The sequence below is a fragment of the Microtus ochrogaster genome, chromosome 16 (genome assembly GCF_000317375.1).
Source record: "Microtus ochrogaster isolate Prairie Vole_2 chromosome 16, MicOch1.0, whole genome shotgun sequence".
Classification (NCBI taxonomy): Eukaryota; Metazoa; Chordata; class Mammalia; order Rodentia; family Cricetidae; genus Microtus; species Microtus ochrogaster.
This window is the reverse complement of record NC_022018.1, coordinates 30791374-30807743: the sequence shown is the minus strand read 5'-3', so window position 1 is coordinate 30807743 and position 16370 is coordinate 30791374. Positions and strand designations below refer to the sequence as shown.

The following is a 16370-nucleotide window of genomic DNA, read 5'->3' as shown; positions in this document are numbered from 1 at the left end:
GAGAGAGAGAGAGAGAGAGAGAGAGACAGACAGACAGACAGACAGACAGACACAGAAGTTCTGTATAGCTGCTTGTATTTAAGACTTTGTCCCTTAGTTTAGGATAGCTTGTTTAGTGCTGTGTACTTTGACCTCTGAGAACATATCCCAGGTGGTAACAGGTCACCTGCATACTTATCATAATGTTATTTTTCTATGTTTGTGTCTGTATGTGGCAAACATGTGCCTATGTGCACGCGTGTGTGCCTATGCTACGGAGGCCAGATGTCAGCCTCCAGTGGCATTGTCCATTGTATTTCTTTGAGATTGGAGCTCTTCCTTTTCTCTGAAACTTGTCCATTTGGCAAGACTGGGCAGCAAGCCTCAGGACTCTACCTATCTCTGCCTCCTCATTAACGGGATGATAGGTGTGTGTCACTGTTTCTGGGTTTTTAAAAATGTAGTTTATGGGTATTAAACTCAGGTCTTTGTGCTTACATATAAAGCACTCACTGACCGGGACAGTTTGCGAGTCATGGCTTTGCTGTGAACAGCATTATAACATGGAATATGTAAGGATAACGTTTTAGATACTGTATGTATTAGAGTCTGCTATTTCTCCTGCCTGGAGGATAGCACAGAAGGAAGGGATGGGGGCTTGATAGAGATTTACTACAAAAGAAGCCCTAACTTCAGATAGAAAAGTATGTCCACTTTCTTGAAATCATACTTAATTTTTATACCTTGTAAAACAGTTATGCTTCTAAGTCCTTGAAATTCTAATAATCTGTCTTCCTTTCTCAGGTGTGTCCTCCTTAAGTGTTCAGTTTGCCAAACTCCCAAAGGGACTGAAGCATTTAAACCTCTCGAGAACCTCATTGTCACCTAAAGGTACAGTGTATGTTATATACTTCATATTGTGTCTCTGACTGCTCTATCTGTTGCTTTTGACCATCACTCCGATATGTAGTTGATTAAATATGCAAATTATATTATGATTGTAATATAATTTAATGTAATATAATTTAATTTTAATGTAAAGGTATTGTACAATTCCAATTTGATCACCTAAACTTAAATGACTTCTTTGTAGATAATAATTTTTAAATTTATGTGCAGTCCTAATTGTTTAAGCTTTGACCCAGGGAGTGCCGGCTGCCTTTAGTCTTGTAGCTCGCTTTCCTTCTTGGTTCATTTTTGGCAAAAGATGTTGACTTCCCCAGCTTTCAGAGTGAACATCTACTTCACACAGAGGCTCTAGGGCTTGCTATGAGTCACTGCTACAGTCCCCCAATTCCAGTCTCTGTTCTGTTCCCAGAAACGCTTTGTTTTTCTCTCAGATCTGACCTCCCTCTTCCCCCGTCATTTATCTAGTCACTCATGAGACCCCGTCCCTTCTGTTGCTCTGCCTGCAGTGTTATTAAGCGAGCATTGGCTCACAACAGTATTAGAAAAGCCCCACCCCCAGCTCTTATTTTGTCTCCGTGCTCTGCTTGGTGCCTGAACACCTTTTCATCTCCAGATACTTGCACAGCTTCAGTGACCCCCACAAAATCTTCATCTGTGGGGGGTCTCTGCTTCAATAGACTTCCCACTCCAGAGTCATTTGCCCTTCCCTTTGTTCACCTGTGGATCACACCCTGGACGTTCCTGTCTCAGTACTGTCCTTTCTATGAGAATGACTCCCCTTGGGTTCGAGCTGCTCTTGAGTCTGAATCTTCCTGGCACAAAGCCACTCTGTAAGGTTCAATGAGGCCATTTCCTAAGTGGCATTCTCTGCTGTCTCTTCATCAGTTCAGAATACCTGTGGTTGAAGCCTGGCTTTCCCACATCCTGGGCACTGCCATCCTCATCTCTATTCCCCACTGACTTGTGAGATAGAAATAAATCGCCATTTTGTCATAGTAGTGGTGTCCAGTGAGTTAATCAACATGGTCCAGTTCCAGGCACTTTAATAAATACTGCCAGCAGCTGCCACTCCCTTCCACGACTACAATCACTGTGCCATCACCATCACACTCACCGTCACACTCAGTATCACCATCGTTATCACTGTCACCATTGTTAATATTGTCACTCTTATTATCACCCTTGCAATGACTGTCACCAAACCATAGCTCTCATGGTCTGCTGTCACCCTTATTGCTATGGCTATGACCGTTACTCTCACTGTCACTGCTACCATCAGAGTAACCATCACTGTCACCCTTACTATTGCTGTCACTGTGACCACCACCATTGCTATCACTGTCATGCTCACCATCCATACCTCTCTCTCTTACCATAACCATCATCACACACACTGTCAGAATCACTATCAATATTCCCGCTATCAATGTGACCCTCGGGAACAACTGCCACAGCAGTACCTTCACCATCTACATTAAGATCATTACCATCACCATGGTGTGCTGCCATGGGTTACTACACACTTTCAGTTAAACCTAGGACAACCTACATACACCTACTGCCAGTGAAGTGAACCGCTACCTCTGACATCTGGCTGCTCTCTAACTTTCTTAGTGAAGCTCTTCCCTCCCAACTCCCCTTCCCCACTTGCTCCTTCCCATGCTGCGTGACACGTTGTCTCTCTGTTTTTAACATACATTTTGGTTTTGTAGTTTCTGGCTGGTAGAAGCATGATTCATCCAGTGCTCTGCCTGACATCATCCCTGTCTCTGTGGTCACCATGATTGCACTTCAGTTAAATGCCAGCAGCTCTGGGTAGTGACCCATCCAGGCACACATTATTCTGATTATAGATTTATACTAGGAGTGTTTTGGAATTGCAATTGATTCATAAATCTCACCATCTCATGTGCATATACTTGTGTACCCCTGTTTAACACTAACTTGTTAGTGTTGACCAGCATGTCAACTACTAGTGGGAAATTTCCCTAAATCAGTGTTAGCTGATCTGGTTCCAGGAACCATATACAGGTCCCAAGCTAAGATTCACTTCTTTCATTGTTCCTGTTATACTCAGAGATTGATTCTCAGAAGATCTCTTTTCTGATAATTATCAACTTATTTGCATATTTCTGGCAAAAAATTTAAAGATGCTGTTAGGTTAAGTAAGTAAGCAAAAATAATTTTTAATTTCATGACTGTTTGGGCCCAACCTTCCTGCTGTTTTTTGACGTACGTACATGCGTGCAGAGCTACATGCGCTGTGTTTGATGTTTCACAAGCTGCTGCATTGTGATTGTTGATGCTGGCAAACACACTCACTTTTAGGGGCCACAAGATGATCCAGCTTCTAGAGTGATTTATTTGAACAATGGACCACACGCATAGCTAAGTTCTCCAGCAGTGCCAGTGTCATTGATGTGAACTTGGCCACTAATTTTGCTTATTTCCTGAATTTCCTTTTTAGGATAAATTTCCTTAAATAGAATTACTAGCTTAAAAAAATGTGTGTATATTTAGAATTTTCATATCTATTGCCGCTTTCTCCTAGGAGTATTTTGTATAAATTTGTTTATATTCTTTCTACCACTAAATATTATTTTCCACTTTCACCATCCCCCTGCTTTTTTGAGATATAGTCTTCGTGTAGCACAATTCGGCCTTGAACTCCTGGTTGTTCCCTTCCTCTATAACTAAGGCAGGCTACTAACTCATGGCAATCCTCCTGTCTCAGCCTCCAGAATGCTAGGGTTATAGTCATGAGCTGCTGTGGCAGATGCCCTTTTTGTTCTCTGAAACATGTAAGTGTTCAGTGTTCTCTTTTTCTCTAGTGGTGGTTCTCAACCTTCCTATTGCTGCGACCTTTTAATATAGTTCTTCATATTGTGGTGACCCCAGACCTTAAAATTATTTTCACTGCTACTTCATAACTGTAATTTTCCTACTGTTATAAAGCATAATGTAAATACCTGTGTTTTCCAGCGGTCTTCAGAGGTCACGACCCACATGTTGAGAACCACTAGCTTAGGGCATCTCCCCCACTTTTCCTTAGTCTCTTGTGTATCTTCTTGGAATGTTGCTACTTGGCATTCTTGGTTAGTTTTCTATTTACAGTGCTATTTTTTCTTATTGTTTGTAAATTCTCTACCTATACTAATGTGCAACTGTGTTCCTTTGTTAATTATTGTAAGACAAATATAGGGGCACAGTGGTCATCTGTCCTTTGCAGGACAGGCTTTGGTTCTAAGGTAGCCTGTCAGTCACTCATCTCCTGTCCTCATGTTCTATCCTCCAGTGTGGCAGGAGTAGATAACTGCACTGGCAAAGAAGGTTCTTTTGTGCCCTTGGGTGAGGACAGCTTGGTCTGCCTGAACCTGTCCCAACTACTGCTTCCCTGCTTGTATCTTTCATGTAATGCAGGAGTCTATCAAAATGTGTGCTTTGAGAATTAGCGTTGTTTTATAAAATAGGATCTGTAGAATTTTAAATTGTCCTTTTAAGATGTGTGTCTTGAATTGTTCGATTTGAAACATACTGGTTTCTTAATGGCACATACGCAGGTTCTGAAAGGTTTCGAGTTTTGCAACCGTAGCTTTAAGTTTCTACTAAGTGTGACATATTTTAGTTCCTAGAAAACATGTATATTCATGGTTCTATAATAGAAAACAGATTTTTTTAAAACTCTGCCATGGTCCCCACCACATGCACCCTCCCTCACCTCAGACACTCACCGCTTGATGGCTTTCTGGACCCACACCGGCATCCTGCTGGCTGGCAGATTATGTCAAGGCGGGACCATCTGGAGCCACCTCGTCCAGCTGTAAACTCTCCAATCATGAATACCAAGCATGATCAGAATCCCACAATAACCAGAGTTGAGGGTGGCATGCCAGTCTGTGCTGCACTTGGGTCGTAAGAGCCCGAGTTTCTCCAGTGCTATCGTTTTGAAACTTCCTGTCATTCCTGAGCTTATTAACACAGACCTCATGTAAAAACGTAAGCTCAGGAAGAGGGAGGGACCACCCTTCTGCCTTTGGAGCCTCCTCTGGAGTCTAGTCAGAGGTTGGCTCTCTGCCAGGTACCCACACTTGCCAAGGGACTCTTTGCTGTCAGGATTAATTTGGTCTTCTTGTTTTGGAATTTATTTATTGGGTTTTATAATACTTCACTTAAGTATATGACTTCATAAGTGATTTTCCCGATGGGAGTCTGGTATTCTCTATATAGTTTAGGCTCAGTCAATGCATTAGAAAGAGAATGGTGAACACTGAAGGCTGGGGAGGAAACAAAGCATTTTCCTTGTAGGTGTGAGGTCTGGAGTTTGATCTTCAGAACCCACATGCAAACACAAAATAAGACAAAAACGCAAGCTAGGTGAATCCCTGGGGCTCATTAACTGGTCAACTTAACCTAACTGGTGAGCCTAGGTCAGTAAGACATCCTGTGTCAACAAACGAGGTGGACATCTTCCAGGGTTGACCTACTGCCTCCACATAAACACATATACACACGCACATGAATGTGCACACACACACATAGGCAGATGAATATGGATGACAAGATGAAGAAAGGATATTGGTCGTTTGCACTTTGATTTAGATTCTATATAATGTGCACACCTTTGTTATATAGATGGTTAGTTTGGAATGCTACTGCAGGTTCTGTTAACTCTTTGTTAATCCTACCTCCTTACACTGGATGCTCTCTATCCTTGTGTGGCTGGTGGCAGTTGCCTCAGCGGATCCTGAGGATGTTTGTCCTCAGGGTCTGTAGGGTATTAGAGCTTGATTCCAGCTTCTCCCCATCCATGTGCCATGCCCCTTATATAAAGTGGCATAGCCTTTGCATATAGCCCACACACATATTGCTGTGTCCACCTGAGGTCATCTCTAGATTATTTATAAACCTGCTTTAATGTAATTCTGTGTAAATAGTTATTTGTCTTAGTTTGCTTTCTGCTGCTGTGATAAAACACTAATCAAAACCACCTTAGTTTGGAAAGGTTTTATTTCGCTTATTTAACCAGAGGAAGCTTGGGCTAGGTAGAACTCAAGGCAGGAGCCTCGAAGCAGGAACTGAAGCAGAGACCATGGAGGAGAAGTGTTGCTAACTGCTTGCTCTCCATGGCTTGCTCAGTCTAGTGTCTTAATTCTTCGCACCAGCTGTTGTTGGGTGGAACCACCCCCAGTCGGCTGGATCCTCCTACATCAATCATTCATTGCCCTACAGATTTAACTACAGGAACTTTGATGGGGCATCTTCTCAATTGAGATTTCCTCTTCCCAGATGGCTCCAGCTTGTGTCAAGTTAAGAAAAAAAAAACAACAGCAACAAAACCCCAGCCAATACATCTCTCTATATATTGTATCACCTACAGTATGCTGACAAAGAAAAAAAAATCATGCTTGCTCAGTATATAGGCCTCTTTTGGTTCTGGGGTTTTGAGATTGGTATCAGTATATAACTCAAAATTGCAGTGGCTTTTTTTTGGGGGGGGGCAGTTCCATGTTGGCTGGTCTTGCCTCAAACGCTATTGTTCAGGCTGCCTTTTGAACTCTTGGTAGTCCTTTTGTACCTCAGATTCCCCAGTACTGGATGTCAGGATGAACTGTCACTCTAAAGAAAGAAAACAAAGAACTTTGGAATATTTCGTGATGGTTGGCTGCATCCACAGATGCAGAGCCCACAGGGATGAAAACCTCCTGTGTCGATCTGTCAGTGTCTGCCACTGAGAGAGCCTGTATATGGTCAGGTAGAAATCTTTGAGCTTCAGACACCTCTGTCTAGTGAACGTTAGGCTTCCAAAAAAGAATTTTGGTTAAAAAAAATTATCTGTCTGTCTGTCTGTCTGTCTGTCTGTCTGTCTATGTAGCACTGTTCTGGAATTTAACATTTATCATGATGGGCTCTAGATCTTGCAGGACAAAAAAAAATGTGTCTTTGTATAACTCTACGTGTTATAAGCAATAAGTGTTGAGTTGCTAGCCAGGGAATTCTTCTTCAAACCTGCTTAAAATATTTCTCAATGCATCTGTCTCCGCTTTTCCCACACCTCAGTGTTCAATCTCCCTCCAGCTCAGGGGCCCTTTACAGGTTCCCATTGCAACGGTTACCCCTCGGCTTAGTTAAGTTCAGCTTGAGCCATCTCTGATTACAATACTTTATAGTGCGTTAAATGAAAGTTGTCCCTTTTAGCCAGGCATGGTGGTCTGATCCTGTGATCTTAACACGCAGGAGGCAGAGGCTGGAGGATTGCTTCCTGTTTGAGTTTGCCCTGGGATACCTGATGGAAACCCTGTTTCTAACAACAAAAGGAAGCAGTCTTTTTGATTCCTTCATATTGTGGACATTTCATTTCCCTGTTTACAAATCCACTTCATTCCAGATTTTACCTTGAACACAAATGCACTTAGCGCAATATATTCCTCTGTCGAGTTCCCAATACTTAAGTAGCACGGTTGACCAGTATTTGCATGTGTATCATTTAAATACTATCACTAAGTCAAGAATCATCTGGTAGGATTGAATGTGTGCTCAAAATCATCAGCTAGGTAGGTGGCTTTCGTCACTCTGGGACTTGAAAGTAAAACACTTTCTATTCTTGTATAAATTGGAAGACTGAAATGCAGGTTGTCTGTGAGAAGTCTGGCTCCCCAGAGGGATTCTCAAGGAGCCCAACATCAGTGGTCCCTCCAAGAACAGAGCTCTGGCCCTGCTGAGCTTGGATGGTTTCTCTTGTTGCAGGGGTGAACAGCCTTTGTCAGTCCCTCAGTGCCAACCCTCTGACTGCCTCTACTCTGACCCACCTGGACCTCTCAGGGAATGCTCTCCGTGGAGATGACCTCTCGGTAAGATTTCCTTTCCTCTCCAAGGGAGCCATTCTTTCTAACCCTGTCACCCCAGCTTGTTCCTCCACCACGCTCTCAATCGTGAAATGTTGTGAGAACTCCGGAGCCTGCCTCAGTTAATGTAGCCCTGGCGAGATAATTAAGTTGCTCTTTTACTTAATGGTGCTGAGGTCACATCCTTTTGGGAAACAGTTTCATAAAACAGCGTTGTTGGGATACTGGTGCCGTTTGTTTGTTTTGAGAGAAGCTGTCAGCCTAGAACCCATTGTGTATCAGAATGCTGGCTTCTAGCTCAGGGTGATTGTCCTAACTCAGTCCCTTCAGTGTTGAGATTGAGAATATGAACCAAGCACCCAGCTTTTGTTAGTCACAGACTAGCCCATAAATAAGATAAAAGTAGTCAAGAGCCAGGCAGTGGTGGCACGCGCCTTTAATCCCAGCACTCGGAAGGCAGAGCTAGGCGGATCTCTGTGAGTTTGAGGTGAACCTGGTCCACAAGAGCTAGTTCCAGGACAGGCTCCAAAGTTACAGAGAAACCGTGTCTCAAAAAAAAAGTAGTCAGGAGCTACTCATTAGAGTTTGATTTTGAAGGCATAAGTAAGTAAATAAATAATAAATATTTTTCCCTCAGTTCTAACAAGATGTTTTATATACTTGCATAGCAATATAAATGTTCGACAGATCTTCCTGTTGTGTGGGGGGTTAGTTATAGTTCATTACATGGTAAACGGTCCCTTCTAGTCACCATGCTAGAGTTAAAAGAAGTCTGCCTTTGGCAACAGGGCATGCAGATCTTGAGCATTTGGAAAGGACCTTCATTTGTGTACTCCTACACCACAGAGATGAGAAACACCCGAATTTATTCTCATTTCTTTTGTTTTACTTTACCTATAAAACAGGGAATGCAAAATGAAAACTCTGTGTGTGTGTGCGGGCATGCATGTGTGTGCATGTATTTAATCTGAGCCCTCCCCCTTCACACTTGAAATCATTTTAGCAGAGCTTGTTTCTGCTGCCTTTTGATTTTTCCCTTTGTCATTTCTGGTGTCCACTGATGATCCTTAAACCTACCTCCTCCCAAGAGAAAGCAAAGAGTTCCCTGGGAAAGACCCCAGCCTTCATGGTGGCACCGTGAAGGGTAAATGAGGTGGAATGTTAGATGTGGCAGCACATTCCTAGTGTTCAAGAGGCTAAGGCAGGAGGATTGCACTGAAATTGAGGGCAACCTTTGCTATATAGTGAGTTCCAGGCCAGACTGGGTTACAGAGTAAAACATACTCCCAAAAAATAGAGTAAGAGAGATGGCTCAGTGGTTAAGAGTGCTTACTAGTCTTGCAGAGGACCTGGGTTCAGATCTCAGCACCCACATGGCTGCTAACAACCATCTATAATAGTAGTAGTTCCGGGGGATCTGATGCTATCTTCTTATTTCTATGGGTCCCTCTGTGCATGGATACGGTGCACATACATGCACTCATGAGCATACTCGTAAAATAAATAAATAAATAAATAAATAAATAAATAAATAAATAAACATTTTAAAATAAATGAATCAAAAACAAAGACAAACAAAAAGAGGCTGATATTAAGTAAATAAGACTCATCTATAATAGGGACACGAATAATGATTTCAGACGACGAAACAGTTCCACGTTTCCTGGTACAGCTTGTTCCAGATAGCCTCTGGGTACAGTGGAGTGCAGTGAAGGGGCTGAGTGACTTGGGCTCCCAGCCAGAGACACACCAACATTCTAGGGTCCTCATCAGGTGCAGACTGACTTGGCCTGCCTTCTGGGAAAGCCACTTGTTAAGGGCCCCATCACTCCTTGAGGGAGGAAGAGCTCCCCCAACTGGTAGAGGGAAGCAAAACCACACCAAAATAAAGGGGCCTTAAGGAAGGTCTCTGAAGCTGGAACCTGGAACTTCATGTAAATTAAGGCAAAATGTTTCTGCTGAGCCAGACCCCGCCACCATGTAGTCTCTTCTGGGCCTCTGGTTACTCCAAAGCATCTGCAGGTTTGTGTTCCCTTACACGCCTTGCTGGAGTGAGTTTCCTGAAGTACCATAGAGTCAGACTGTCTCATTTAATGAGTATTGGTTCAGTCTGTCAGCATAAGCTTGTGTATGCTTGCTCCGCGTGCCACCCAGGGAAGCAGGGGAGAAGTGAAGGTTGTCACCTGGGGCAAGAAACTTGGACTGTGTCATCGGGGAATTCTGGCTCCTGTTTACTTCGGGGAAATTAAAGGACATCAAAGGGATTTATTTAATTGTTTTCATGCCCATTTAAGGTTGTGGGGGGAGGGGGTCAGGAAATTTTAGGCATTGCAGTGCCCCAAAACAAGAAATTTTAGCAGTACTTTAGTTCTGGGTTCTTTTCTTCTGTTTTCCTAATAGTTTCATCAGGACAGTCTTGTTAAGTTTTTAGAAGTCACTAGGGATGGAAAAATCACTATACTGGAGAAAAGAGAAAGTAGCCTGAGACCATCTATGGCTCAAATTCAAAGAGTATTTTCCTCAATACTTTGATTGACTCGATTTTGATGGAGTAACTGCAATCCAGGTGGTGTTCCAAACTAAGAAGTTAAAGTTATTCGGCAGTGCTCAAATTATATAATAAAAATTGAACTAATCAAGAGAACAAAGTCATGTGGCAGTAACATTCCTCTTGGCCTTTTTTTTTTCTTGCCTGTGTAATTTTTCTTCACATGCCCTTTGGGTTTTTCTCCTAGGGAAGGGGCTGGAATAACGGCAAGTTTGCAAACCTTCTGAGAAGCAGTCAAGAAGGTCGGGGCATGCGGGTGACTGTGTTCTGAAGCGTCACCTTGCATGGCGGTATCTCTTTCTAGAGCCTAACATTCGCTCTTTTGCTTCTTTCCAGCACTTGTACAATTTTTTGGCCCAGCCCAACACCATCGTTCACCTGGACTTATCTAACACAGAATGTTCTCTGGAATTGGTAATGCCTCTTTCTATGCCTCGGGCTCTCAGGACGCCTCTCCGATGGGGTGGAGGCCCATCTCGTTAGTAAAGTTTTCAATGGGCCTAGGATTCTGTGGAAGTGACAGCGTCAGCCCCTTTCTTCCTCAGGTGTGCAGTGCTCTTCTCCGGGGGTGCCTTCAGTGTCTAGCCGTGCTCAACCTCTCCAGATCCGTCTTCTCTCACAGGTATGGCTGTCTCCTTGCTACCGTTGCTGTCTTAGAGCCCCTTCTGCTGATGAGGTGTGAGGTTAGTGAGCATAGAGTGATTGATGGCAGGAGAATTGGTTGTTGCTTAACAGAGTCTCACACACTGTAGCCTGGTTTCAAACTCACGCCAGTCTTCCTGTCTTGATGTCCCAAGAGCCCGGATTACAGGTTTGTAGACCATCATACCTGGCTTGGGAACTAAATGTTGTACATGGAGGATGGTCTTAAATCATAGCTGTAAGTTTTTGGGTCTTGAAAATTAAAGGTTTTTTTTGTTGTCGTTGTTGTTGCATCTTAAAACACAACTTAAGGGACCTTGTCTATAATGTTAGCCTTCTTATATGAACTGTAGATATGTGAGTGGATTCATGTATTTGATCAGGTACTCTCTTAATATAGGACAACCCTTTTTAAAATATCTATAGCTTCTTCTCAGTGATGAGGTTAGAAGAAAATATGTATGGCTTCTGGGAACAAACAAGAACAGTCACCTTGGAGCTCCTGGTTGTGATTTTTAGGAGGGGAGAGCTAATTATAGCATCCCGGTTCCACTGACATCTCAGCTCTTGTAGTGAGTGGAACGGTGGGCTGTGTTCCGGCCACCCCGGCTCCAGCATGGCTAACTTATGCCCCGAAATAATTACACGGAAACTGTACTCTTTAAACACTGCGTGGCCCATTAGTTTCAGCCTCTTATTGGCTAGGTCTTACATATTGATCTAACCCATTTCTAATAATCTGTGTAACACCACAAGGTGGCTTACCAGAAAAGATCTTAATCTGCGTCTGTCTGGAGTGGGAGAATCATGGCAACTGCCTGACTTGGCTTCTTTCTCCCAGCATTCTGTTCTGTCTACTCCGCCTACCTAATTTTCTGTCCTATCAAAGGCCAAGCAGTTTCTTTATTAATTAACCAATGAAAGCAACAGATAGAAAGATGACCCTCCTCCATCAAGCTCTAGACACAGTACATCAGATGCAGCAGGATTTGTGAACAGCGGCCACTTTGCAGTGAGTAAGTGATGAAAAGCACTTGCGCTCACAGGTGCGGCATCCCTGGCCATTCTGTGCATTAGTCCCGTTCAACCCTCACCCTGCAGGACCATGAACACATGGCATGGATTATCTTCTGCCCATTATACTCTTTAGTGATCTGGAGTCCTGCTTAATAGTAGTGTTTTCTCCATATTTCCTAGTTAATCTTTTAAAAGCCTTCTATATTCAAGAGAATAACTTGATTCATTTGGAAAATTCAGTTTGGTGACATGCTTTATTTCTATACTGTGCCTTGTAAATATTACCAATATACATTTCCAAATACTCTGGGTTCATTATTCAAGAGTGATATGGACACTTCTCATGTGGTGACACATGGCCGTAATCCTAGATGGTGGAGGCAGGGGAGTTCAAGGTGTTCCTCAGTCACATATTGAGTCTGAGAAAATCATAGACTACATAGGACTCTGTCTCAAACAAGCAAACAAAACTCAATAGAGAGAGGAAGAGATGGGCCTTTTACATACCAAAAATACGCTTCCAAATCCTCAACAGAGTGACTTAGAGAATGTCAAAGTCTGGGAGACAGCATGGGGAGAGAGTATTCAACCTGGCTGTCCTGTCTTATATGTTTAGAGGCAGGTCACAGAGCCTCACTTTGGCAGAGCTGTAATTGACTGAGGAACTGAATTATAGGATGACAGCTCTGCTTATAAAGGTTTCTGTATAATCAGCTCTTTGGAGTTCGGTCGCTGTGGTTTCTGCCATGACGGTCTTCACTGGCGCTGTGCTTTGCGTGTGGCAGAACGGTGCTAACATGTCACCTTGTCATCCCAATGAAAGATTGTGATTAAGCCATTAATACTCAGCACCTCGCTTAGACTCCTGGAAGCACTTGGTAACTCTGTTAAGATTAGTGAGTGCTTACTGAGGCATAGATTGTTAGCCAGGCTCGTCAGATTTTGCTCCCAAATGATTTCATAGTTGTGCCCACCAGGAGAGGCTGGGTAGTTCTGAGGGTCCCATGTGGGCTGACCCTGTCACCTTCAGCCTGGGAGGAAGCATCCTTTATCTGGAAAATGGAAAGAGGGGGGCAGGACAAGCCTGGCAGTGTGTGTCCTGGCTCAGAAAGCTGCCTTCTGAGAGTCACATCAGATCCTTTCACATTCCATTGGTCGCCGAGGCTCACAGGGCTAAGCCACGGTCACTGGAATGGTAAGAGGTCACTGTCTCTTTCTTATAAAGGGAAGTGAATATTAGGGAATGTTCGAACAACCCCAAAGCAGAGAAGCAGGAAGAGAAGGATTTTAAAACAGCAATGCAAACTGAGTTTACTTACAAAAAAAATAAGCAGGACTATACAAGCTGGCAGGCTCTACTGTCTCTCTACTGTCTGGAAGCAGCTCTCTGAAATATCTAATGTCATGTATCTGACCAGAATCCTGCTTATTCCTAGTTGACTTTTTCCCTTCTCAGGTCAAGATCCCCATGACTTACATTTTCCTTTCCTAATAGCTGGGGATTGTCACATTTTAAGACATTGATTGAGAAGCTCTCAAGTATCACAGGTTTTTAAAGACCTCTGCACATGCAAAATGCTGGTGAATATTATGAGGCAGACCTAGGCCCCTGAGGTGCCTGCTGCCCTCTGTATGACTTGCAATCATTTAAGTGGCATCATGGGCTTCAGCTAAGTGCTTCTTGCTGCTGAGCCAATCCCAGTTCTCAGAGAATGGAGCAAGCTAAGCCTGCACTCTTCCCTGTGGGTGCTTGAGGCGAGTTCCTTTGCAAGCCATTGTAGTACAGCTTTGATTCCGCAACATGGCTTGACCCAGTTTTGACTGACGTAGCAAGAGGAAGCATCATCCAGCCGCTTCATTTTCTGCTTTGTCTTTATTCTACAATTTTGGCCTGGAATGATTAGGTTTAAAGTGTGAATGTGGTAGACATGGGCTACTGGTCGTGCAGGCTGGATACCATTCAGTTCTAAATCAGGTCATCCTCGCATTGAGTCTACCTGTTTGACCTGCATCCGGTCCATAGTAAGAGTAAGATGGCCGGGCGGTGGTGGCGCACGCCTTTAATCCCAGCACTCGGGAGGCAGAGGCAGGTGGATCTCTGTGAGTTCGAGACCAGCCTGGTCTACAGAGCTAGTTCCAGGACAGGCTCCAAAGCCACAGAGAAACCCTGTCCCGAAAAAAAAAAAAAAAAAAAAAAAAGAGTAAGATGACTTCAAGACAAATCTAGCTGTGGTGGTGTATTCCTATTCCCCAGCACTTGGGAGGTGCAGACAGGAGGCAGAGGAGTTTGGGGTTGTCTTTAGCTATATAGTGAATTTAAGAGCAGCCTGGGTTGCATGAGACTGTCTCAAAAAACAGAGCTGGATCTGTGACTCAGCGGTAGAGCACTTGCCTCTAGTGTATGGAGTCATAGGTGGAGTTTCCAGCACTGTCAAAAGTCAAGAGGCAGACAAGCAAATGAACTATCGCTAAGCCCACTGCCCAATGCAGCGTCAGTCTGCACCATGGATACCATCCAGTGGCAAAGGTTAATGAATGAACCTTAATGAATGCCACATAATTCTAACCTCCTTTTTTTTTTTTTTACCTGTTTCTTGAAGATTAGCGGACTAAAATACAATGAGTTTATTAGATATCAAGAAAAGGAATAAATTGTTTTGTGGGGTTGAGGCCCTTAAGTTAGCATTTAGACCTTGTTTCTTCTTTAAAGGTCTATTGGAGATATGACTTTGTGGATCTCACGTCTGCATACCCAATTAGCAGGACAGACAGAAGATAACCACTTGTTTGATGCTTGTGTTGTGTTTTGTTTTTTTGTCTTTTTTCCTAGGAAAGGAAAGGAAGTCCCCTTATCTTTCAAGCAGTTTTTCAGCAGTTCTCTGGCTTTGATGCAAATCAATCTTTCAGGCACGAAACTGTCTCCGGAGCCCTTGAAGTGAGTGGTTCGTCTGTTGTCTCGAGAGCTTTTACAGTTACAGTAATGTGCCGGAAGGAAGGCAGAGCACGCCTGTGAGAAAGCCTTCTGAGGCAGGAGAGTGACTCACAGGCTGACAGTATTGGGCACAATGGGTGTTGCTGTATCTCCTATTAGTCTTTCTGTGACTTTTGGCCTTCTGTAAAAGCTGTCACATAAAGGTTGTGTTCCAGGCATGTGTAGAAAGAACACAGTGAACCCCATTCATGTGTAGCTAATGTGGAAAAGTGAGGAGAGCCCAAGATAGTATCCCAGGTACCACTGTCTTTTTAAACCTCTGTCCAGCCCATTCTGGTTACATTCTTTTGTGTATACCTTAACCAATGCTTAATTATTCCTATAACTGCTAATAGTCAGATGTACTATATATCATACCTATATATGTATATATACATATACATGTATATACATATATACATGTACACACCACACACACACATATACAAGGACATCAGTTTGCAGCAAGATAGTTATGGATGTGGAATAGGCAACGTTTGGCTGGTGAGGTGGCTCAGCAGGAGTAAGCTCTTGCCACACAATCCTCACAACCTGAGCTTCGCAGGATCCATGTGAAGGTGGAAGGAGAAAACTGTCCCCCAAAAGTTGTCCTCTGACTTCCGTATATGTGTTGTGACATACTCATGCAACATGCACACATGCTCACACGTGTGTGAATGGGAAGAGAGCACTGACTACTCTGTCCTCTTTGCTCACTGTGGCGTACACACACACAGACACACACACACACACACAGACACCCTTCAGGGTCCGTACCCTACATATATTCTTTTGCACTTTAGTCATATTGTTGGCACACTCTTTCGGCTAACATTTATTTTGAACCCATCACATGCTTAGTCCTTTTTGCCCGTAGAGTAGATTAGGAGACTGGCATGTTCAGGATAATTTTGGTGTGCCCAGTGTTTGAGTCTTTAATTGTTGCTGACCCTTGTACATGAAGAATAGCTGCTACTGTGGAATTCTCACTGTGTGCCCAAGGCCTGAGAATTGCTGCAAGGATAAACTCTAAGAACCTCCCTTTTGATCCTACATTCCCTTTACTCGCATTCTATGGGGTGGAGGTCCTCTCCCTGGGTGGAGGTCCATTCTCTGGTTTCATCAGGAACAGGTGTTACTCCAGGTAGGAAATGCCTGGTAGGAGACGGTTAGTGCGTGCGCTCTCTGCCCTGTGTCCTGGTCAGTTTCACATTTGGCTTTTTCCTTTCTGCTGCCTAAGTTTATCCTGAGGTCTTATTGAAGACTTTTTTCAGTTTGTGGAATTTATTTTTTTAAAATCTTGTTCTTACATTTATCTGTTTTAGTGTATGTATGTGTGTTTGTGTGTATGTGTGTGTGTGTGTGCACATGCGTGCCTGAGTATGTGGTATATGTGTAGAGGTCAGAGGACAACTTGCAGGAACTGAGTCTGTCAATCATCAGAGGGACAGGAATTGAACTT

At 43.4% G+C, this 16370-nt stretch overlaps 1 protein-coding gene across 15 annotated transcripts in view; it reads left to right on the top strand.

The window, feature by feature from the left end:
- The window catches only part of Carmil1 (capping protein regulator and myosin 1 linker 1), a 261752-nt gene that overhangs the window by 159422 nt on the left and 85960 nt on the right, over nucleotides 1–16370 (top strand). For all 15 annotated transcript variants that reach the window (XM_026782902.1, XM_026782904.1, XM_026782899.1 and 12 more), the window contains exons 12-16: nucleotides 784–870; nucleotides 7633–7736; nucleotides 10615–10692; nucleotides 10824–10900; nucleotides 14768–14872. In XM_026782902.1, coding sequence (XP_026638703.1) covers nucleotides 784–870; nucleotides 7633–7736; nucleotides 10615–10692; nucleotides 10824–10900; nucleotides 14768–14872 — 451 coding nt within the window. The remainder of the gene's footprint in view (nucleotides 1–783; nucleotides 871–7632; nucleotides 7737–10614; nucleotides 10693–10823; nucleotides 10901–14767; nucleotides 14873–16370) is intronic.